The 23,850-nt window shown below is 52.4% G+C and overlaps 2 protein-coding genes across 2 annotated transcripts; one reads left to right on the top strand and one right to left on the bottom strand.

Annotated features, from left to right (window-relative positions):
- The first annotated feature begins 427 nt into the window (after nucleotides 1-427).
- Nucleotides 428-8,645, top strand: LOC149853515 (6-pyruvoyl tetrahydrobiopterin synthase-like). Its single transcript, XM_090027467.1, has 6 exons — nucleotides 428-3,878; nucleotides 4,595-4,668; nucleotides 5,372-5,394; nucleotides 6,419-6,475; nucleotides 7,042-7,112; nucleotides 8,509-8,645. The coding sequence occupies exons 1-6, from the start codon at nucleotides 3,775-3,777 to the stop codon at nucleotides 8,630-8,632; spliced, it is 453 nt and encodes a 150-aa protein (XP_089883593.1). The 5' UTR covers nucleotides 428-3,774; the 3' UTR covers nucleotides 8,633-8,645.
- A 4,702-nt stretch (nucleotides 8,646-13,347) lies between these two features.
- Nucleotides 13,348-20,469, bottom strand: LOC149853514 (6-pyruvoyl tetrahydrobiopterin synthase-like). The gene is made up of 7 exons (XM_090026929.1): nucleotides 20,373-20,469; nucleotides 19,994-20,282; nucleotides 18,599-18,678; nucleotides 15,536-15,558; nucleotides 14,848-14,904; nucleotides 14,342-14,412; nucleotides 13,348-14,113 (listed from the first exon to the last, which is right to left on the bottom strand). The coding sequence occupies exons 1-7, from the start codon at nucleotides 20,467-20,469 to the stop codon at nucleotides 13,975-13,977; spliced, it is 756 nt and encodes a 251-aa protein (XP_089883055.1). The 3' UTR covers nucleotides 13,348-13,974.
- Nucleotides 20,470-23,850: the final 3,381 nt, after the last annotated feature.

Genomic DNA, 23,850 nt, shown 5'->3' with positions numbered 1-23,850 from the left:
GAAGAGCCCGGCCCTTAGCCAGTGCATATCTGCTGCCTTCAGTGGAGGTCAAGAGTTTCCCAGCCCAGGATCTGGCCTGCCCCGCTTTCCTCCACTGCCATTTTACCCTTTGAGAAAGCAAGCCCTCTCTCCACGAAGGCACCCGGCTGCTCCTGTGTGGTATTGTGGCGACAGCTGGGCCCAGCCCTGCTTGTCTGGGTGAAAGAGAAACCTTCCTTGGAGCATGCACAGCACTGATATGGGCACCTGTTGCAGGCAGGTCCTGGGCTGGGAGGGTTTGCTAGTTGCTATTAATAATGTAACCCAGGCAGTACTCCAAGCGGTACCCCCTCTCCAACTGAAGGGATCAAAGCAGGTGCACAAGCACTGTGGGAGGTGTAGGGACTCTCCTCCCCCTATAGAGCAGAGCCAGACCACCACTGGGGACTTCACCATATGCCTTTTAATACTGGGAACGTAACAGGCATAAATCAGAGGGTATAGTGGACACGACAATGCCCCAAGGACGCAAGATTCAACAAAGGTCACACACTTACAATCACTGACAAAAAACAGAGTTAACAAAATATAAAACACAAACAGCAGAACAACCCATATGGGTTGGTGAAATATAAAAAGGCACAAAATGCAAAATGTCAAATGACAAGGAAATATAGGGCCTTGGTACCTGGAGGGGGAGAAATGCAATGGCCCTTTTCCACTGCAAGAAGATTTGCTTCTTGTGAGCTCACCCCAAGTCCCCTCAGCTGGGACTTAAACCCACATCTCCCACATGGCAGGCAGGAATGTGGCTACACAGCCACCAGTGGTGGCACTGCTCCAGGCTGCGAGGGGTCTTGACCCTCCCAGAGCCCGACCTCACGTGGAGCTTCCTGGCCTCTGACTGCGGGAGCCGGGAGCAGGGCTGGGACCCCCTCAGGTCGCTGCTCAGATCCTTGCTGGAGCGGGGGAGCCTCGTGCTGGCTGCAGCCTCTCCCAGGGGATCCTGGAGCCCAGTGGGGGCCCCTCCTGCCGGCCGCACCCGCGCCGCTGAGGGTCCCGCTGCTGCCTGCGGGTCCTGCTCTTTCAGGCTCTTCCGGGGCACTGCTCCCACCCCGCTGGCTCAGCTCTTGCCAGCTCTGTGAAGCTCCTTCCTTGCTGTCCCCTCGCTCGTCTCTCCCGAGTCAGCCCGCACTGCCCCGTGTATCCCTCTCCAGGTGGGATACAAGGTGGTGTCTCAACCTGGGGACATGGGGGGGGGGGGGGGTGAGTTTCTGGGGCCTGATTGGTGCGGAAAGGGAATCCCAAGTCCTCCAATCATCTTTCACCCCTTCAAACCCCCTGGGCCAGGTCACTGCCAGCCAACCCGTCACATCAACATGCATGCGTCACAGCTGAGACGGCAGGTGGTAGAGCGGCACTGAAAGAGCATCCCCTGAGATGCAGGGATCTGAGATTGGGGCACCGTCACAGGGGGAGGACGGGTCTCCCGAGCCCTTAGGTCACTGTCCCTTCTGCTGGAGGGGGGCCCAAGTCATAAGGGGCTGAGCTGGCCAGGAAGTCGGGGTGTGACGTGAGTGCCAGTCCGGCTCCCAGTTAACTTGAGTGGGAGCAAGGCCTCATGTGGGAGCGCATCGTGGAGTGTGTCTTCAGAGCAAGTCTCAGGCTTCATCATCTTCTTTCCCCACCACATCCTTCCTCGCTACACCCCAAGCTCTTGCAAATAAGGAAGTGGGTACATGGAAATCTCCCGCTAAGCGTGGCTGGGCCGTGAGCAGACCTTGGTCCCGAGGGAAGTAGAAGTGAAGCTGTCCTCCGGGTTAGCAGGGAGGAATCTTGACCTCATCCCCGCTTGGGGCAGTAATGGGAGAGCACTGCCCTGGAACTGCGGTTTGTGCTGTAATCTCTTCGCAGAGGAGACAGCACCTGTAATGCCCTGTGGCATTGTTCCTTCTCCAAGGGCATTTCCAACTGCGTAGTAAAAGGAGCTGAAAGCAGCACACAGCCCCTGGGCTGCAAAACACGGAGAGGCTCACCGCCCCGGGACCAGCCAGGCGAGTTCCTGCTTGCTAAACAGAAAATAAATAGAGGAATTGGTGAGCTTCTGTGTGCACAGATGGGGGGAGGAAAGGCAGGTGCCCTTTGTCTTGTTCTTGAGAAATAAGCTGAAATTGGTTCTTGGTGCCTAAAAAAAAAGCAGTGGCAGAGGCATGGCAGGAGCCTCGTGGACAGGTCTGGGGAAGCTCCGCGAGCCGGCAGTGGCCACGTGTGCTGCCCATGCAGAGGGTGCGGTGGCAGGGGAGGAATGGCCCCATTGTGTGGCAGCGCCAAAGAGATGTCCCTTTACAGCTGTGTCACGTCATAAGGCACTCGGGGAGCTTCTGCCTCGGGGAGCCTCTGCAAAGAAAAGCACCATGCAGAGAGCTCGCAGCCGGCCCAGGGCAGCGGTGTGCCTTTCCAGGCCCTCCGGCTGAGGGAGACACCAAGAAGCCACGTGCCAGGCTGCATGGAAACCGCTGCAGAGGGAGCAGGCTGGGCAGAATCGATTTGCAGAGGCCGCAGGGAGGAGAAGGGGAGGACAGCCGTCTGGATGCCACCACGATCATGGGTGCTGACGCTGCCATCCTCCTGACCTGCTTCGGAGAACAGGCTCTTTGAGGCAGACGGGGCCTCGTGATGCATGGAGGAATGCCGGCCGCTCCCTCGCTTCGCATCCGACCTGACGCCCTGTTCCTGTCCCACGCAGGCACCCCCCAGCAGCTGGACCCGAGGGTTTCCCCAGTTCAGTGCTAGGCCTGTGAAACTGAGAGCAGGACATTTTGGGAAAGAAAAGCTGTGCAGAGTTGCATCGACTCCTTCTCATTTGCAAACACCCGTTTTTGCAGCCTCCCACGGCCCTGCCTGGGAGTTACGGGAATGTGGTACCCGGCTGCCTGAGCGCTGCGCAGCGGATTGGGGGGGTGGGGAGAACCCAAGTGGCCTTGCTCCTGGCCCCGTACTCTGACTGCTAGTTTACGCTGACCCCCTGGACCTTAAGAAAGATGCCTGGAGAGGCTTTTCCCATCCCTGGTTTATCATCTGCATGTGCCTAGAGTGCTTACCACACGGTGAATCTTTGCTATGCTAGAAGCTGTTTGCAAAGAGAGGAAGAGAGGGGCCCTGTCCTTGGGAGCTTGCAGGCCAAAAAAAAGATGAGCTCTGCACAGGAAGGTGCCTTCACCCCATTTTAGCTAGGTGAAACTGCAGCAAAGAACAACTTATGTGATGTCCCCAAGGACATAAAGGGAATCTGTGGCAGAGCCAAGAATTAAGCCCAGGTCTCGAGGGCCAGTCTTCTCCTTTCCCCACAAGACGCCTCTGTCCTCTGTGCCCCTTCTGCTTTGTGTGGTTCCTACGTGGTCAGTGAACTTTTCATCGCCACTTATCTGGGAGCACAGGTAGCAGGGCAGCTGGGTGCACTGGGTGAAGCCCTGGCAGCAGTGATCACTCCTCTGGCCTCCAGCCTATCTGCCCTGATGTTCCCAACTGTGGTGAACACTGAATAAGACCCAAAGGGAGGAATCACGGTCTTGATTTGACTCTCTGTCCCTGGGGAAAAGGGAAATTCACTGAATTACATGGAATTAGAGGCAGAGGAAATGCTACAGTTGGGCAGTTCAAAGACCATCATCTGCAGATTACTCTTATGGGAGCCCAGCTTTAATCTTCCCACTCAGTAAATACAGGCATGTGACCCCGCAGGGCTGTATTTATTGAGGACCCACCAGCCAGCTCGGAGCAGTTCTCACTCTGGCAATGGCCATGCAGACGGTGGTCAGAGAAGGCAAGCTGAGCCCAGCAGGCCGGGTGACCTTCCTCTCCAGGACAGAAACCATCGCAGCTGCTCACAGGCTGAACAGGTAACAGGGCACAACTGGCCTTTGGCACGGAGGAGGGCAAGGCATGTGCCCCCATCACTCAGGCAGCTTGGTTGCAAAGTTGCCCCATTTGCTACCCAGAATTTTCCACCATAAACCACCAGCTAGAGGGTCATGGATAGGATAGGGCCGTGCCTGGGACAGTGTGGGGCCAAAGGGACAGGAGCTCGCTCAGATTTGGAATGAAAATGGGGTTATCAAACCTGAGTCCAACTTTCTCTCCAGCAAAGGTCACGGGCAATGCTTGCAAGTGCCACCAGCCAGAGATGGTGAACTCTGTTTGGTGTCGATGCCTTAGATCCCTCGGGTGATGCTTAACTCTGGGTCACGGCCCAACATACGGTCTGAGACCGGGTACCTTGTGCTAGGCTGCCCAATTAATCTGTGCAGCTAGCCGCCCCAGGATGTCACGGTGGCTGAGAGCTCAGCAGGAGTGGGATGGGACGGGACCTAAGCCCTCCTGTTCCAGTGCAGGAGCCCAGCCCCAACAGCCGGGTCCCCAGGGCAGGTTGTCCCATAAGTGCAGGGTTTCTTGCACCTTCCTTGCAAGCTGTTGGTGAGTGGACACTGGGCTGGATAAAACCTGGTCTAACTCAATCCAGTAATGGCTCCATGGCTGGAAATGAAGTGGGGCCTGGTGGGTGCTGAGAGCTGCTGTCCTGGCACTGGCTCCCTAGAGCTGTTTTTGCTTGTTCCAGCAAATCCCTGAGTGATGCAGAAAACAAGAAGCTTTTTGGGAAATGCAACCAGAGTCATGGGCACAACTACACAGGTGAGGGGCTGCCTGGCGCCACATTTTGCACCTTCCCCTAGGTCTGGGAGGCAGTGATGAGAGGGGAACAGGGTCTGAACCTCACAGGCTGCTCTTCCCATCCAGCTGGGCAGCTTCTGGGTGCTATTGCAAACAGAGGCCCAGACAGGAGAGCTTTCTTCTGCAAGCACTGTGATCCTTTAAATGCAGACCACTGCAAAGGGGACACTGAGTCAGGTGATTCTTGCCTGCCTCTGTTCTATGCTTTGAGATCCATGAATGAACAGTGCAATGGAAGGGCTAAAATAGATTTTAAGACATATTCAGGAAATAACCCCTCTGCATCCAATCCCTGAGTGAAATGCCCCTTGTCCACCTTTCCGAGTATCAATGCACCTGGTGAGCAACAATCTCAGGCACTGCAGTGGGTCTCAGCCCTCCCAGGGCAGGTGCAATTAGTCGTCAATTCAGCAAACCAGGCTTCGTTGTGGAGGGGCAGAAATGATCTGGGGTTGGTGTGTCCAGCCAGGGCACCTGGGTTGATAGGACGAGCTGTCCCTGTGCTGGCCTCATTGGCAGGAAGCTGCAGGGGCTGCTTCAGGTGAGCCCCACGTCCGTGTCCCGTACTGGTTCCTCCTCCTTGCTCCCTGGGCTGCAAAATAAGAGGAGGTTTCTATTCCTGGTGCTGGGTCCTGACTCCGTCCTCTTTCTGTTTTCTTTGTAGTGATGGTGACGGTCCGTGGGGAGGTAAGTACCTTCCGATAGTCCTGAGGCAGACACGGTTCTTTGGGTAAATGTGATATCTTTTATTAGACCAACTAACTAGTTGGAAAAATTGTTCTTTGCAAGCTTTCAGGCACAAACACCTTTCCAATAGTTCTGCCTTTTAGCCAGGGATCCCAGCTAGAGAAGTCTTCATCTGGGCTGAAGGCTGGCATGGCTTCCACGGTCAGTGGCCCATGGAGCCGTAGTGGCCCAGCCTCTGTGTGAATAAGGAAAGGCAGAACTGGTGCCAGTTTGCTTGTATAAGGGATTCAAGGAGGGGAGGTGCAGTAACACCAGGCATTTCCCACTTGTACAGACAAGGCTTTTATCCCAGGGACCTCTCCCACCACACCGTGCCTCAATCCTGATGCTAAAGCCTTGTTCACTTTTGAGTGGTAATAGAGACACCTGAGTCAATATAGCAATGTTTGCATCAAACTATAACATACAACCCATCTCTTCCTGTTGCACAACCCTTGACCTTCCCAAAAACTCAGCCCTCCAACCATTTTCTGTTGGCTTTCAGTGTCTTTTCCAAGCCTCGTGTTCTGCATGTACACCACTGCACATCAACCCAGAGTTTCCAGGCACTTCCCGCATGAAGTCTGACCCAACCAGAACATGCTTCCTTTTCGGCGCATCCTGCTTTGACGGGCACAGCTGTAAATAAGTCCCAGCTTACAACCAGGCTAATTTGTATACGGCTTTAGACAAAACACACTCATTTATAGGATAGCTACGGTGCGTAGGGCTGAACTCCCTGTGGACTTACACACTAAGTCAGGTTAACAGCAGATGGGCCAGGCCCCCATTCTGTGTTTCATAGTTTCAGTTTGTTTGTAGGGTCAGAAGGGACCTAACCTGTCACGTGCATGAATTTGGTTTTTACTCAGAGAGCTCAGCTCAAAACCCAGCAGTCAGGTTTTGGCTTCTCATGAACATCCCAGCAGAGAGCAGAGTTTTTCGCTTCCCAGGCTGTGAATTTCTGTCTGTCTCTGTCCTGCAGATCAACCCCATCAGCGGCATGTTCATGAACATTTCCACACTTCAAGAGCACATGCAGGTAATGAGGCAATGGGTGCTCCTGTCATGCTGACTTTATTCCTTTTGACTGGCAGCCACCTGGCAGGCCAGCGGGTATGGGGTGTGCTGTGCTGTGCCTGAGATTTTAAGTTCCTTCTGTTACATTTCCCAAGGCCCGGCCGTCCCGGGGAAAATCCACTGAGGGCAGAATTTACCTGGGACACCAAAAAAGCTACTGCCCTGAGGCTGAATCCTGGCATATTTCCACTTTGGAAATATGAGGCCAGCCTGGGGCTGGTGCGTGAGAGGCTCCAGTGAGAACCTCATCCCCCATCCTGCTGCAGGGAAAAAACCCAATGTGTGACATGCAAAGCCAGGCCCCTGCCTTGCGTAACCAGCTGTGCAATGTGCTGTTGGTTCCCTCTAGTAGCGCCATTCAGTGCTCTTCCTCCCTAGGAAGCTGTGGGATAAGGCTGAGCCAAGGGCCCAGCATCGCCCATATGGGATTCCCCTATAAGCAGAGCAAGCCTCTCCCGGGTGCAGAGCTCCGTGTGCCCCGGGACACAACAGGGAGGCGCCTGCTCACGTCCTTCCTCTCCGCTCCAGGAGGCGATCATGAAACCGCTCGACCACAAGAACCTAGATCAGGATGTGGCCTATTTTGCTGATGTGGTGAGGTGAGTGCCAAGGACTTGTGGCAGAACTGGACCAGGCACCAGGGCCTCACAGGGAATTTCAGGGACGAATAGGTCCCTCGTGTTCAAGACGGGTCTTTTTTTCGGGAAAGATCCTTAGAAAGCTCATCTGTCCAGCTGTCCCAGTACGGCAGCCCAACAGAGAGGCCCCCGCATGGCAGGATGCATTTATGGGACGCATCCTCTGGCCCCGCCATCAACATCAAGCCAGGCTAATTCCCCTTACTTCCCTGCGAGTCCCTGCACTCAGCCGGCAGCTTGGGATCCTGGAAGGCTGATTCACTTATTGTCACGTTGTGTGGTACGAGGAGGGCTCCTCACAGGTCCGGCAGCCCTTAGGATACACGCTACACAAAGAAAGGAGAGCAACTCAGCAACTCCATAGGGACATACTGAACCCCTACACGTAAGGTCAAACCAGCAAAAAAGGCCCTTCAAGGGGTGGTGTCCCAGAGGGTTTGGTTGGGGGTTTCAGCACGCTTCAGTATTTTTACCTGGGGAATCTGCAGCGAATGCTTTTGCTATCAGCACAATAGGCTGCTCACTCCGGCTGCAGTTAACCTCACCAGCACCCCCTGCAACAAAGCCCAGCTAATTTTCAACTCTCAAACTGTGGTCTGTACCCCTCCCTCCCCATATGGGTTTAGGGAAAACACTGAACCCACCGAGTCTCTTGGATGTGGCAGAGTCTGGGTGTTAATTCTCCCCCCACTGTTGCCATGTGGGTCACAGAGGACAGGCCTGTCTGTAACAGAGCCAGGGGATCACCATGAGCTGAATCATTTGGGATGAACCTCAGTGAACAGCACGCTGTTGGCAACCCCTGGCCTGCAGTCTCATCTCCTTGTGCCTCAACTGGTCATGAGCAGGTTTGGAAAGAAGCACCCAGGGTGGAGCGCAGGACCTTGATTTGCAGCTTGCTCACCCTGGTGTAAAGCCCTTCGAAACCAGCTGTCTCACCCACATGAAAGAGGATGAGTCAGCCCCTCTCTTCCCACTGCAGTGCTGGGGCTCACTGACTGCTCTTCTGCCTGCACGGCTGCGAGGGTCCCTTCCAGGACCGCTTGACCAGCATAGCCAGCTGGACCCCCAGCGTGCTCCAGGTGCCTTGTGCTATCGCACAAAGTGAAGGGGCTCTGGAGTCACGCAGGCTTGAGAATGTCCCAAACCTGCTGGACTGCTGTAGACCTGTGTGTAACAGAGGCAAGGACCCAACTTGGGTCCCCAAAGGGCTAGCACCTCTGGCTGGGGTAACGCTCTGGCCATCTTGTGAAATAAGCCATGGGGTGCTAGAGTGCGGGCCTTGCCCCCTAGACAGCATCTTCCTTCCCTGCACTTGCATTTCTTTCCACTAGAAAGAATTCTGCTTCCTCCACAGCACAACGGAGAACCTCGCTGTGTACATCTGGGAAACCCTCCAGAAGCGCCTACCAGCTGGGTGTCTGCACAAAGTCAAAGTCTATGAATCTGACAGAAACTTTATTGTCTACAAGGGAGGATAGGAGGCTTAAGGGATATGAAGATGCTTCCTGAAGTCTAATTCTCTTGAAGCCTAAAACAGTTTCCTGACGCATTGTGTTGACAGGAAGCATGGATCAGATACCGCGTGCAAATCTTCCCTTAGCAGGCCATTTGTTTATAATTAAGAGCGCTGATTCCTCAAAATCTTTAACGTAAGCTATAAAGCAGCTTTAACAGTGTTCCCAGCAGGTTAGGTGCTTGTAATTCATAAACTTTTATACCTACTGTAATAACCTGTGATCATTTTTGCAAATAAAACCTAATGGAGCATCATGTGTTACACAAATCACAACAACAGCCTCGGTGTCATTGGCTCCAGACTTGACGTTCCCACTGGTATGTCTTGATCAAGGTAAATCAGGAAGAGGGGGAATTGTGAAGGTCACTTGGGGAAAAAGATTCTACAGGGCAAAAGTTTTAACAAGTGGCAATCAATCCACGAGTGACTGACTGCATTCATTTTTGTCATTGCTGTGACCCTGACACATCATTGCTGCAAGACATGCTGTGGCTTCTGCCCTGGGTCTGCTGTTACCTGTCCTTTTCCAGTCTATGGCAATAACCCCATGGTTTGCACCACCATGACCTTTACAATAGCTCAGCAGGCCTGGGTGGAGCTTGCTGCAGGAATGAAGCATACTGGAAAGAGCAGAAGAGCTGCAGGTCAGGATTAAGGCCCATTAGTAGATCTAAGTTGGGGGAATTTTGGCCTTGACTTTGGCCAGCCAGGCCTAAAACACACACTCCTATATTCAAATCGCTGATGTGATTGTCAAATCATTTCCTTCTCCAGATTGTATACCTAAACAAACCCAGAAATGGATCCTGGTGACATATTGTATATGCTTAGGGTGGCCAGTGCTTTGTTATACCCCCTCCTCCCCACCCAAATAAGTGGATCATAGTGGCATGGAAGTTGTGATGGTTCAGCGTATGAGAAGCAAGATCTGTGGGGTGAGGCAGTTTCATTGACTGAACCAAGCTTCATAACGGGAAGAGATAAGAGATGAGCTTTGATATTGTCTGGGAGTTTTTTACATCACCTCCTATTTTAGCTTGCTGATCCTTCTTCTTCTTTTTTTTTTTTTTTTTTTTTTTAGGAAAATGTTCATGTTCCAAGCCAAATCAACTCCAAAGTCATGAGTCAGTCAAGATACATCAGTGCCCCTACTACCAGCAAACATCCTTCACCCACACCCGGGGCTTCAGATGTTTCCAAATTATTTGGTGGGCATCTTACAATCCTAGGGGTCCAGATGCCCCCGAGTTTCACTTGCCCTCAGCCGTATGGCTGCAGAAGCAAGCTAAGGAGGAGCCTCCCATTTCCATAAAGTGGGCATAAAGCCAAGATCTTTCCCCTGGAAAAGTGAGAGGTTAACTATACATGACCGTTAATCAGCGACCTAACGATCAAAGGCAAGCCGGGTGACAGTGACCATGAACTGATCACCTTCACCATCTGCCGTAAAGCTGGCAAGTCAGTCAGCAATACAGAAGTCCTCGACTTCAGGAAAGCTGACTTTGACAAGCTCAGGAGGCTTGTCAGAGAGGCCCTGAAGGGCCACAACCCAAAGGAGAGGGGAGTTCAGGACAAGCGGTTACTCCTCAAGGGAACAATCCTGGATGAGCAAGCAAAGTCCATCCTGTCTTGAAGGAAAGGCAGCAGAAGGGCACAGCAGTCCCCCTGGCTCTCCAGGGAACTAGTGGACCTCCTGTGTCTTAAAAGAAAGACCTACAAAGGACGGAAGACTGCACCGAGGAGTACTCTGCTCTGGTCCGGACCTGCAGGGAGCAAACCAAGGAAAGCCAAGGCTGCTATGCAACTCCAGCTAGCTATAAGTATTGAGGACATTAAAAAGTCCTTTTTTAGATATGTGGGGAGCCAGAGGAAAAGCAAGGGCAACACTGGACCCCTGCTAAACCAGATGGGACAACTGACGCCCAGGAAAAAGCAAACTTGCTAAATGGGTATTTTGCATCGGTTTTTCACCAGTCCCTTGGGACAGCCCTGCCCACTGTAGGTCAGGGAGGCTGTGGGTGAGGGAGACCCCCTGCTATCCATCAATGCTGACCTCGTGAAGGAACACCCTGACAGGCTGGATACCTTCAAGTCAGCTGGCCCTGATGGTTTACACCCCAGGGTACTCAGGGAGCAGGCGAGCGTCATAGCTCAGCCCCTGGCACAGATCTTCGAGAGCTCTTGGCGCTCTGGTGAGGTGCCCAATGACTGGAAGAAGGCCAATGTGGTGCCTGTCTTCAAGAAAGGGAGGAAAGTAGATTCAGCAAACTACAGACCCATCAGCCTGACCTCTATCCTGGGGAAGGTCTTGGAAAAAATTATCAAAAGAGGCCATCCTTAACAGACTAGCTGACGGCAATATCCTGAGGGATACCCAGCACGGGTTTGTTGCGGGTAGGTCTTGCTTGACCAATCTCATTTCCTTTTACAACCAGGTGACCAATCACCTGGACAAGGGGGAAGAGATTGATGTTGTATATCTTGACTTTAAAAAAGGGACTTGGGGGTCACGATTGACCACAAGATGAACATGAGCCTGCAATGCAATGTTGAGGCTACTAAAGCGACCAAAACACTGGCGTGCATCCATAGATGCTTCTCAAGCAAATCCCGGGACGTCATTCTCCCCTTGTACTTGACCTTGGTGAGGCCGCAGCTGGAGTACTGCATCCAGTTTTGGCCTCCGCAATTCAAAAAGGATGTGGAGAAGCTTGAGAGAGTCCAGAGGAGAGCCACGCGCATGATCAGAGGGCAGGAAAACAGATCTTACGACGACGGGCTGAGAGCCATGGGGCTCTTTAGCCTGGAAAAGCGCAGGCTCAGGGGTGATCTGATGGCCACCTATAAGTTTCTCAGGGGTGACCACCAGGATCTGGGGGAACGTCTGTTCACCAGAGCGCCCCAAGGGATGACACAAACTCCGCCCCAAGGAGTCAAAAATTCTACCGCGACCGATTCAGGCTGGACATAAAGAAGAACTTCTTCACTATACGAGCCCCCAAGGTCTCGAATAGCCTGCCGCCACAGGCGGTTCAAGCACCCACTTTGAACACCTTCGAGACACATTTCAATGTCTATGTTGCTGGGATCCTACGAACCCAGCTGACTTCCCGCCCCCGGGGGAAGAGGGCTGAACTCGAAGATCCTCCAGGGTCCCTTCCAGCCCAAATGTCTATGAAATCTATGAAACCTGTGCAAGTACTGCCCCATGCCAGAAAAGCAGCTATCCCCAGCAACTAGGAAAACCACCGGAGTGGTCACGGTATTTTCCCTGCTAGGTCCTTCTGTCATATCAGTCCTTGAGTGCTGCCCTGTTTCACTATCTTGGGGCATCATGGAAAACCAGTGGCTGTCCCCAGAGTCCTCGCATTGTCACTGCTTGAGAGCAAACATAAGAAGGACTTTTTCTTGCAGAAGGAAGAATGACTTGAGAAAACTTTCCAAGCTATTAATGCAAAGCAGGAGCAGTCCCTGCAGTTAAAACCTGGCTGTGGTCTGGTTACTCGTCCAGCAGACAGGCCCAGAGCTCCCCCTTGCTTCTTTCTCAATGATGGCTAAAGCCCAGTACAATGCGAGTGGAAGTGCAGCACCACACAGGGTCCCAGCTGCTCATCAAGCTAACTTGCCTCACTTGCTGCAACCACATTTCTGAGTAAGCAACAGGACTGTCCTCGTGATACAAGAAGTGGAGCTTGGTTCTAGAAAATCTCAGCACTGGGTAACTTGTGATGCTGAGCCAGAGCTGGACATGGGATGTATGGAGACAAATAGGTATGTATATATATGTACATGTGCCACCAGCTATAGCACAAGGCAGGGAGCCAGCCCATGTCATGCAAGTCACTGCCAACTGGATTTGTATTTCTGTCTCTTTTGGTAAGAACAGATCTGACCAGCGACATGGGGGTAAGAAGATCTGTCCCTTCTTGCCTGCATGTGGGCTCGCAAAGTTACAGTAACTGCCACTTGGTCACATGCACCTCTCTAGGGACCCAGAGCCTTGCTGTGGGTATTCAAAGCTCCTTTAAAACGTTTGTGGTCAATGTCAACAACCTGGCGGCAAAGCTATTAGCAACAGCAGTTTGCACTGATTTCTGGCACGCCCAAGACACAGAAAGGTTTGTGAATTCTCAGAGGGCTAACAGCAGCTATAAGCCAGGCCCAGGGATCAGACCCTTCCTGGCATCAAATAGGGGTTTTATCCTCCTGCAGCACAGGCTGGCAGGACCTCTGAACAGCTGCAGCATCCCCTGAGTTACAGCTGCAGCTGGAGGAGAGGGCTCTGAGACAGCTTCCCCAAAACCAAGCGAGTGAACACGGGCCACTTCACCTGCTATGTGCTGAGTGACCAGCATGGAGCTGTGGCTAGCTCCCCACCAGGGAGGTAGCTTTACTGGGAGAGGACGGCATTCACCAAGGAAAACATAACAGTCCACACAGTTTAACTAACCCAACCATTGCCTGGCTCCGTTCCCTTTGCTCTGTTGGCTGCTTCTCTATTCTGCTGGGACTTTCTGCGATTTAAAGCTGCCAGTTTGCATGGGCAGCCACACTCCTGCCCACAGCCCCTTGTCATGAAAAGGAGAGAGCTGGCAGCTAGAGGGAGGGCAGGTCTGCAGCACAGAGAGAGAAATCCTACCTCTTATTCTCCACATCATCAGAAACTATCCCCAGAGCCACTGATTCCGCAAGGTTTAATTGCAAAAGATAAACCCTTTTTGCCAGGGGAAAGGGTGCACATATAGTTGGTCCACTTCATTTCCAGAAAGCAGCACTGCCTTATTTAAGGCCCAGAGGATTTCACATAACCTTGGTGGTTTGGGTTTGCAGAGTGAAATGTTTTGAGACAGATGTAGTTAGCCACGGTAGTCTGAAATCAGACAGAAGGCAGGGTAGGTTTGTATCTTGTAGACTAACTAAATCAGAGATGTGTAACATCAGCTTTTGTAAGCAGCAGCCTTGGTTTACTTGATGCACATATATATGTGTGCATATATGTACTTCAAGTGAAGTATGCCTGCTGCTTACAAAAGCTTATGCTATGCATCTCTGATTTGAACCCTGCCTTCTGCTTGAGAAAAAGATGCCAGCACATTCTGAGAACCCAGAACCAACTAGGAAGCCTCCTTAGCTTCCTGTAGTGATTCTCTCCACAGATGTCTAAGTGTCCTTATTAATAAACTCTACAAAATCAATGTCTACAAGCCACAGACACAGCATGGGGGGACCTACATAATCCACTGATATGCTGATCTGCTTATTCACCAGAAGCTTATGATCGACTATGCCAAAGCTGCAGCTTCATCACTCATAAGTTGTTTCTTCTCCTTTGTACACAACGATGTTCTGGTCCGTTTCATACACCTTGACCTTGTAAAGAGTCCCCGGGGGCAGGCGCTTCTGGAGGTTTTCCCAGATGAAGACAGCGACATTCTCTGTTGTACTGCAGGTAAAACACGGCCAAATTCAGCAGAGGCGCAGTACCCGCCCATGGAACGTGAACAAAAGGAAGAGGACACCAAGAGGTGGTCAGTTAAGCTAAACAAAATTGTACTTTGGGAAGTACCAGGGTTGAAACAGGTGCCAGCAGACATGTCACATGCCATCTGTAAGTTGGCACAGGCCGGACTCTGCTGGTGCCTCAGTCCCTCTATTAGTCCCCACTACCCACCTCACAACATCGGAGAAATACTCCACATCCTTATCCAGGTTCTTGTGGTCAAGTGGCTTCATGATGGCCTCCTGGGGGCAGGGAGGAAAGATGTTAGTGGCTCCATCAATGAAACACCCAGGCACACAGGAAATAACAGCTTCCGAGCTTTGCAGACTCATACTCGGGGTGGGGGAGGTGGTTCGAAATGGCCCTGAAGAGCACCCCGGGGAATAGTGGTAAGAAATCTCATTAGGGCCAATGCCAAACTTCTCCAGAAAGACCTGAGTTATGCAGTGCTGGGAGGAAGGTAGCAGGGCAGAGTTGTTTTAGACAGACAGCAGCAGCCACATCACAGATCAGTGTGGGGACCAGCAGGGGACATTACACTCCAAGAGGATGCCATGCTGCAGCACTGTGCTCTCCTCTCCAGCAAAACAGACTGCTTCCCACCACTAGGCACATGCAAACTTTTACGCCACAGCTAAATCCCCAGTGGGGTATTGCCAGCAATGTAGCACTATTACCTGCATGTGCTCTTTCAGGTCTGTCAGGTTTATAACCATTCCTGAGACAGGGTCAATCTGCAGGGCAAAGAGAGAGAGAAAACAGATTAGCCAGAGCAGCTATAAGTCCTTACTACTCATGCATGTTTTGAGCCGTGCCAAAAAGTTTAGGCAGCATAAACTTAGTTTGTTTTGCATCTGCAGCACACTAAATGTAACCATGGGGTGGTGTCTCAAGAAAAAAATCCCTCTTCACCACCAAATGCTGTCTGAGGCAGGAATAAAGATCTCATCTGAATAAAGAATTCTCATTTGGGACCCACTAGAACAAGGCATTTCCAAAACAAAATAGCTCCCCAGACTGTGAAGCTGCCCCAAAATGCACGTATCCTTGATCTGCAGTGAGCTCCATGGAGGTGCAACTTCCCAGCAAATGAATTTTGTTGCAAGACAGAGGTTTAAGATGGCCCCTGGACATCCTGCAGAGAGGGACAATGAAAAGGAGAGCTGCTTTCTGCAGATCCACCTCACACGCAGGCAGTTAAAAAAAACCCTTCCTCTTTGTGGTGAAGGGGACAGAGGTTTTTCAAGGAATCCAAGGCTTTCAGTAACTCTGCTGAAGCTACTTCTGCAGGTGTCATGCATTTGCCCACAGAACTGTACATCCTGCTACTTCTAAGAACAGGAAGGAAATCACGTTGGCACTCACCTCCCCACGTACAGTCACAACAACTAGAGGAAGAAAAACACCAAGTTAGAGGTGCGAGTCAGGACCTGGGAGAACATGTTATAAGAGACAGACCACACAGTGTTAATCAGCTTCAGCGAGTGGGCTGAAAGCTCTTAGCCAACATGAGATGCAACTGTTTAAATCAAGATCTACTGCATCAAGAAAAGTTACGCACTCACTCTTAGGTGTGCTGTCCACTGCCAGTGTGCACAGGTCTGCGTGTACAAGATCAGATTCTTTCTGTCAAGTGTCCTCTGGAGTTACACCTGCATCCTAATTGCCCTTGTGATGCCACCCCCACTAGAAGCCATGAGGGCCAGAGAGGGCTCAACAGGCCCTTGGCTCTTTCTGCAACTTGACCGATAATGTCAAGGGAGACTGTGGAAGCCGAGACAAAACCAGGAGCCCTCCTGCAGGCAGCTGAACTAGAGGCTGCCCTGGAGAATCTTCCTGGGGTGGAACCGTGCAGCCACCCTCAGACCGGGGGCAACAAGGAAGCAGGGGCACAAGTGCAACCTGACTGTTTTGCAAAGCCTTGAACCAGAGCCGGTGGGGTGATACAGGGATGCACTGGAAAGTCATTAGATCAGAGTGCCAGAAGGACCTGGTCCAGGTCAGGACTCTCGTTGCTGTTACACTTGGATCGTGTTTCAGTTTCCTCGGCAGTCTTAGTATCCCCAAGATCAGTGGAAAGGCAATACAGCCATCCCAGTGTCCAGGGGATGAAAAGGCACCCATCCGGGAGCCTGGATTCAACTGTCCCCGGAAACAAGGTGTCTGGCACTTGTGCTCTACAGTGAATTTGTCTATTTTGGGGAAGCTGTACTTGCCAGAGAGACTCTATAACTCTGACAGACCACTCATGGTCATTGGTGAATTACCTCCTTGTATGACATGGAGTCGAGCCCATCCCCATAATCATATGACATCCTAGCAAAGGATCTGGCCCAGCTCCCCCTTGGCAATGCACAGCTGTGTACTGTGCATGTGCTGCTAGCATGTGTACTGGGGATCCCGAAGACCCAGGAATAATCTGCTGCATGCCAAGTGGATGGCTCTGACCTCTGGGGCATGTACAGAGGCAAGGGTCTTGTGACCCAGATGAATTTCCAAACCCTGAGTAGAAGCACCAGTGTTGATAGGCAGAGGAGTAGAAAGAGGGGTCCTTGCAACAGGTTTAAACAAAAGACAGATTACCTGGTAGCTATGAACCCCTAATGGGCAGAAATGAAAACCCCCTTGCAACACCCCTCCCATTTAAGAGCAACCATGGAGAACTACTCTCTGAATACTGCTTTCCAAGCAGCTGCAAACCCCCCTTACAGGAGCTGTATTTTTACCATATTTCCTAAGCTTGCTGAGGAAAACACCCTGTGAGACGATAACCAAAGCCTGGCTAAGGACATGTTGTATCACAGCCAGATTCAGCTCTGCCGTCTTACCCTGCCCTAGAAGAAAATCAGGTTGGTTTGACATGGTTTGCTTTTAACAAATCCATGCTGGGTATTACTCATTGTCCTGTTATCTGCTACTTGATCGCAAACTGATGGATTATTCGTCCCAGTATCTTTCTGGAAACTAATGGTAGGCTGATTGGTCCATAACTTCCTGAGCGCTTTTCCCTGCTGTTTGAAGATAGGCACCATGTTTGCCTTTCTCCCATCTTTGGGAACCTCACCCACCTTCCACAAAGGCTCTTAAAGGTGGCTCCGAGATTGCTTCAGCTACTTCCCTAAGCATGTGAAGGGGGATTTCATCAGGCCCAGCTAACTTGCAAATATCGATCTCATCTCAACAGCCTTGACTGCTTTCCTTATTCTAGCCTTGGTTCTTAGCTGTTTATTGCTCTCAGGAATTCGAGTTAGGCAGCTGATCGGAGCTCACCTTTTTAGTGAAGACTGAAAGCAAAACAGCACTAAAGGACTTCAGCTTTCCTGCCATCCTGAGTTATTAGTTTGCCCTCCCCATGGAGCAGTGGACCAACTACTTCTTTGGTCTTCCTCCTATCACTAAGCACTTAGCCATAGTTTTCTTGTTACCCTTCATGCCCCTTGCTGGCTGTAACTCCTTTTGTGCCTTGCCCTTTGGGATTTTGCCTCTGGATGCTTGTGCTATTTATACCTATCCTTGGCAATCTTGTTTCCACTCTGTGTAATTCCTTCCTGAGTTCTAGGTACTGAAGAGCTCCTAAGAGAGTTGGGTTTTGGCTACATTTCCTACCTTTCCTTTCCCCAGAGACAGTTTACCATTGTGCCCTTAATCTTGTTTCTGGAAAAAACTGAACTCCTTTGCCCTCAGACTGGCTTCCCATGAGATGTTCCCTGCACACCGCATTATGCCCTCTCTCCTTGCCTGCCTACGAATCATTCATGAGCCCCATTTCAAGACTGCTGTTGGCCAAGTTACCTGCCCCCTTCACGTTCTCAACCTCCCTTGTAACGCAACACAAAGAAAAGGCATAGTAAGCAGAGAGCGAACAGGTTCTTTCTTTCTCTCCTCCATAGATGGTAATAAGTCACAGAGGGAGGGATGGGCCCAAGCAGCCCTGCATCTCCGCAGCTGCGGGGATGCGAGGGCCCAGAGGGCCCAGCCCCACAGGACACTGGTCACTGAAAGAATCCAACCTCATGTGTACGAGCATGTGTACCAAGTGTGGCAGTTGCACGCACAACACTCAACGTTTGCTTTTGAGTAATACAGTTGCTCAGTGAAACCTCCATTATGATTTACAATCGCTCGGGAGAAGCAGCTTGCTTTGACTAATGCGATTCTGACAGAATCTTTACACTCTGTTGGATTTAGCGGCACAAAAGCTAAATCCAGGGCTAGGACTTCCTGCTGCTGAGAATTAGCTGCATTTTTCACTGCAGCAAATGGCCTCTTCCACTAAGAAAAAAAAAAAGCTGAAAAGGCCAGACCATGCCATTACAACAGGGTCACTGACTTCCACCAACATGACTGAGAACAGGTCCTGTCCCAACCTCCTTCTCTTGCAACCCCCAAGCCATCTTCTCTAGGCCCACAGGCCAGGCACTGCCTCACCTTTATAGTTGTGCCCATGCCCATTAGGGTTGTTGCATTTCCCAAAGAGCCTCATGTTTTCTTCATCACTCAGGAAGGGGCTGCAACAAATAAACAAAGAGCATGTGAGTCCAATTAACACACTCATGCTCCCATTTCCCTTGGGATGGGGAACTGGCTCTTTCCTGAGTTGGTGGTAACTCAATGAGCTCACAGGAGTCTCCTAATCAGGATCTATGCACAGCACCTGAGTCATGCAGGGCTTGTGCATGCAAGATTCGCTCTCCCCATTCTCCTTTCCATACCCTAAATCCACTTGCATGGATAACCCCTGATTTGAAAGGGTGCAGTAAAGCCACACAATCATGGTGCAGCAATCAAATGCAGACCTCATCCATTCCTGATTGTTAAACAGAGGGATTATGTTGGGAGGCACTGCCATTTTTTAATTGCTTTGTTACGGTAACTATTCTGATTGTGTTTCTCCATGGCGGTGTTATTAGCTGCTGAAACAGCTCTGGAGGGTTAAAGGAGCCCAATTAGGAGGCTCTGTACCATGTAAGGTGTAAAGCTTCAGACTAATGCAAGAATGGCCATTAATAAAACTTTCAATTAATTCCTATAAGGATAAACTTGCCTGTATCACTACACTTGAAGAGATGCTTAAGTACTTTTATATATGTGGTGTATGGGAAATGGCAGTATATACAGCTATGCCTAGTGGCTTGTTTTATTAACTGGAAGTGGGTGGGCTACCTAAACTCCTAAGAAACTGCTGCCTTCTCTTAAGGGACGACCACAAGGGCTTGCAAGGAGAACGCCTCCTTGCCCACTGGTGCATACGTGTTGCCTGCCAGTCCAGTTCCGGGGGCAGTGTCTGTGTGGTTGCAGCGCTCCACGCCATCTCTTTCCTGCGCTGTTGGGATGCCCGTGGGTGTTAGCTAGAGAGATCTTGGGTTTTACATGGAGCGCCAAGCAGGAGCTTTAATGACAAACTGGGGAGAAGCTACTATAGAGACCACAAACTTCAGAAATGCAGAGCTGAGTTATCAGGGCGGTTTCCCAAGCCGGGAGATGCAGTTGCCCGTGTCAGCCGGGAGTCAAGTGGAAGGCAGGGGAGATGTGCACCTTACTGTAGACAGACCAAGGCGGGGGGCATGTGTGCGGGGGCACGTGCAGGACGAGCTCTCACTTCGCCCAAAGCTGTTTGATCAGATGCTCACAGCGGAAGCCCCGTTCAATTCAGAAAGCCTTCTGCTCTGTGGTTTTCAGTTGGCCTAATAAAAGAAAGCGGACTGACCCAAATAACCTCGTCCGCCTGCACTGCAAACGCACGCGGACACGCACAGGCACAGGCACAGGCACAGGCAGGCAGACACGCACCGGCCCGCGGACGCAGGCGGCCCGGCCGCTCACCTGTGCAGGCGGTGGCAGGCGCTGAAGCCGAGGCAGCGCGACACCCGCGCCAGGCGGCCGGGGCGAGGCAGGAGGGCGGCAGCGGCGGGCGCGCCGGCACCCGGGCGAGCCGCGCCTCCAGCCGCCTTCCTCCCGCCGTCCATCGTGCCGGCCCCGCCCGCCGGCCCGCAGCACGTGATCCGCGCCCGCACTGCCTGCCGGCACCCGCGCACGCGCCGCTTCCGGTCGCGGGCAGCGGCAGGAGCGGATGTTACGCAGGGGAGGGCGCCCCGTCCCTGGTGCAGCGTCACTGCGGCGGAGAGGCCCGAGGAAGGGGCTGCGGCCTCGCTGGACCACAGCTGTTAATTGGGAAGCAGCTCCCGGGCCGTTAATAGCCTGCGTTCCCCGCCCCCGGCCGTCTCCCGCCCGCCGCCCCGGGCGCTCTCCCTGCTGCGCGTTTCCCGCCCAAAGGCTGCGGTGCCAGCCACGAGGGTCATGGCTGGAAACGGGCACGCGGAGCCGCGTGGCGGCCAGCTCCTCCCGCGCGGGTTCAGGCGGGATTTGGAGAAGAGGCTTGTGGCTCGTTCTGGACGCGCCCAAAGCCAGCTGCGCTGCGCCAGCCCTGGAGGGCATGCCCCCTCCGTGCCACGGGCAGTGGCGGGGTGAACCGCGGGTGGAAAAGTGCTTCCCTCCTCGAGCCTTCCAGGTGGGATCCGCCCTGCCCTCCCGCCCAGCAGAGCCGTGGGTGGGCTGCCCTCTGCCCCACAGCCCCGGCTCCCGATGCCGCCCCTGGGGTGTGTGATGGGGTGACGTAGCCCTACGCTGTTCGATGCGTCTGTGCCCGACTGCAGCAGTGCACACCCCAACGCCCGTGCCGAAACCAGGACAGATACAACTCCCTCCCTATCTTCTCCAGCTTCAACGTTTGGCAAAGCTGCAGAAGAGAGCTGTGTACTCAGCCGTGGGCTGGTGCTTTGGGGTAAGGTACTGTTGGTTCGGGGCCGTCAGCTGCACATGGTCTTTCAAAGCGCCCAAGTACTTTCCAATTTTCTTATGATTTCCCACTTGGTCTAATAAAAGGTATCATTTTGGAACCAAGAGCTCTAGTTCTTTGTAGGTCTTCAAGTGCTTTCCTTGCATTCATAGTTTCCTACAAGATTCACTGCGTCTTTGGCACTGCTTTTCTGCTGCATACTCTCGCAAAGGGGGATACGTGTCTCCCAGCCGTGTAGGGGTGAGGAGGGATGTCAGAGTGTGGTGTCAGGTCTGGTGACTGGCTTGAGAAGAGCACAAGGGACTGAGCTACAGAGGAAGGGGAATTGGATGGTAACAGTGGGTTTGCAGGATACTCACTACTTTCTAATAGACCGGGGTTAAGAACAGCCTATGTTATATCCTGTGACCTCATCCACTTCTGCCTCCTTTCCTTTACACTGACCGCTTCTCCCCTGTCTTCCTGCAGGATGGAAAGCACCAAACTCTTCATGTCCTTCAGAAGTATGGGAAATGCGGGGCACGTGGGGCCAGTCACGGGCAGCTGAAGGAGCCAGGCGGTGTGGCATGGGTGGCAGATTGTGATAGACCTGTGGCTCTTCTCGCTGCAGAGGTATGGGTGTTTTATGGGACAGGAAACTTGCCCCCTGTTTGCACTGTGGCACTTGACAGTGCAAAACTCATGCTCTATGCAAATACTGCAACTTGGCTGCTGTTCATTGCCTGTGATTAGGGTTTCTGGTGTGGAACAGATGGGGTGTGATTTAGAGAACAAAGTAAGAGCCTGTTCCAAACTATTCTGCCAGCTTCTCTCAGGTGCATGAGTAAGACAAAGACGCAGGTGGGCAGTGGGTTCGGCCTGTCACAGCAGATCCTTGGTGTCCCATGCCTGCGGGCTGAAGGCCTCGTGCATCATGTTGGTCTCACTCCAGTAAAACACTCAGGTGATGCAGAAAACAAGCAGCTCTTCGGGAACTGCAGCCAGAGCTATGGACACAACTATGAAGGTGGGTGTCTGCCTTGACAGTGCCCTTTGCTTGTTCCCTTAGCCCAGGGCAGCACCAGCTCTCACATCAGGAGTCAGTGATTTATGCTGGACAGAAGACTGGTGCTGTCTCAAGCCTCTCAGCTCTGCCCTTCGTGGGGGCTTTCAGGCAGTGGGTCTGGGGGGATGGAGCTGAGCGATGCTCTGGCTTATGGTGGTGACCTTCATCCATGTGGGCATAGGGGAGACACGTCTGGATGTTTCCCCACAACACGCAGGCGGCAGGGCAGGTGGGCTCAAGCTCAGCAAGGGCCCGAAGCCAAGCAGCTGGAAGTGAGTTCAGGTTATGAGCAATGTGGAGCAATGGCTGGGAGAAGCATTTGAATAGCAGGGAGTCAGGAGGTTTGGTTCAACAGCCTGCTGCATGGAGAGGAGCACATGCTGTAGGGCAGGAGCAGGTGTGCCAGCTGCTTGTTTCCTGTCAGTGGAGAGGATTCAGCAGAAAGGCTTTGCTTGCTCCAAACCTTTGTGTATCAGGCTGCTGCTTGGATTCACGCTGTCCTCACTTGCTCTGGGCCTTCCATTTCTTCATTCATCCATTAGAAAGCAGCTGTGCCTGAAGCCATCTAGTTTGATTTCCTCTTTTCTTTGTTCCAGTTATAGTGAAAGGGCAAAGTCCATGGTCTTTGTGAGACTTGGGCCAGGAAGGAAGGAATTCTCCTAGCCTGGCAATCAGTTTGATGCTGAGTAGAAAAGCAAAATCCCCTGAAGTCTTGTGGACTTGGAGGGGTGATTTCAGGCTAATTATTGCTGAAGCACAGTTGATCAAATACCTGCTTGCTCTCTTTCTTCCTGCTTCACAGCAGTGCCTGGCCAATAATTTGCCTGTTTCCTTTCACTTGATGCCTCTCTCATCTGCAGCATCACTGAGGGTATTGCTGGTACATCTGGGAGAGCCTCCACCCCTCAGGTGCCCTCCATAAAGTCGAAGTGCAGGAAACAGACTAGAACGCTGTTGAGTACAAAAGAAAAGGGACAGCTCCCTGCTGCGACAGACCATGGCGCACATGCATGAAGCATGATCCAAACCTGGCATTTTCGGGTGATAAAATGAAGCTTTATGCCCAAGCTCGAGTCTCATGCACCATATCTGCTCCCTCCTGCTTGTGTCCAGCCCTTGTGTCTAGCTTTGGGCTGAGCCCTGCCCGCAGCAGCTGCTGAGCTTTTGCTGTGTGAAGGGGTAAGGTGTGGATGGGGGGAGAGGAAAACTGGTGACAATGCTTTTTGCCGTCAAGAGGTTTTATTACCCCACAAGCTTCTGGACTCTCCCCATGACTGCTCCTCAGGATGGGAGTACACACGGCATCCTCCCCCAGGCACGGCTGTACCTGGTGAGCGAGGGATACTTCCTTAGAGTGAAATGTCAGGATTGCTGCTGCCCGGGGAGCGGGGCTCGGGCAGGCAGCCAATAGGCATTAGCACACTGGTACTAAGCTCCAGCAGTGAGGCACGGGGACGCCAGACAATGTAGAGCACCACCTTGTGTTTAGACGCATGGAGTCGGTCCGTACTGACTGAGAAAGGAGTTGCTTTCAACCGTGGGAGGCATCATAGTGGACACACAGGTTGGGCTAGCAAAGAGCCTGTGCATTGATCTGGCCTGCAGCTCAGCAGCCAGCAATCTTGGCTGAGATCAGGGGTCAAGGGGCATCGCCTGCTCCTGCCTCCAAGGCATACGCTGCACCTCTGTGAGGGGGTGGGGATTCTCCACTCAAGGGTGGGAATCTAGTCTCAGCTACCTGCCTTGGTGCCTCTAGCTTTATGTAAAACCCGACTGGCCTGAGCTGGAGTGAATGCCCAAGGGGGATGCAGGCCAATGCAACACGGGCACAATCCAGGG

This window comes from Crocodylus siamensis, chromosome 14 (genome assembly GCF_052110815.1).
Source record: "Crocodylus siamensis isolate JL-2025a chromosome 14, ASM5211081v1, whole genome shotgun sequence".
Classification (NCBI taxonomy): Eukaryota; Metazoa; Chordata; order Crocodylia; family Crocodylidae; genus Crocodylus; species Crocodylus siamensis.
Note: the sequence above shows the minus strand (reverse complement) of the source record. Positions and strands in the feature narration are given on the sequence as shown.

Coding starts and splice junctions, on each gene's coding strand:
- LOC149853515 (XM_090027467.1), top strand. CDS start 3,775: ATGGCCATGCAGACGGTGGTCAGAGAAGGCAAGCTGAGCCCAGCAGGC. Junction 6,476..7,041: donor CACTTCAAGAGCACATGCAG/GTAATGAGGCAA, acceptor TCTCCGCTCCAG/GAGGCGATCATGAAACCGCT. Junction 7,113..8,508: donor TATTTTGCTGATGTGGTGAG/GTGAGTGCCAAG, acceptor CTTCCTCCACAG/CACAACGGAGAACCTCGCTG.
- LOC149853514 (XM_090026929.1), bottom strand. CDS start 20,469: ATGACCCTCGTGGCTGGCACCGCAGCCTTTGGGCGGGAAACGCGCAGC. Junction 18,679..19,993: donor GCCTGCCACCGCCTGCACAG/GTGAGCGGCCGG, acceptor TATTTGTTGCAG/CCCCTTCCTGAGTGATGAAG. Junction 15,559..18,598: donor GCATGGGCACAACTATAAAG/GTGAGGCAGTGC, acceptor TTCTTCCTCTAG/TTGTTGTGACTGTACGTGGG.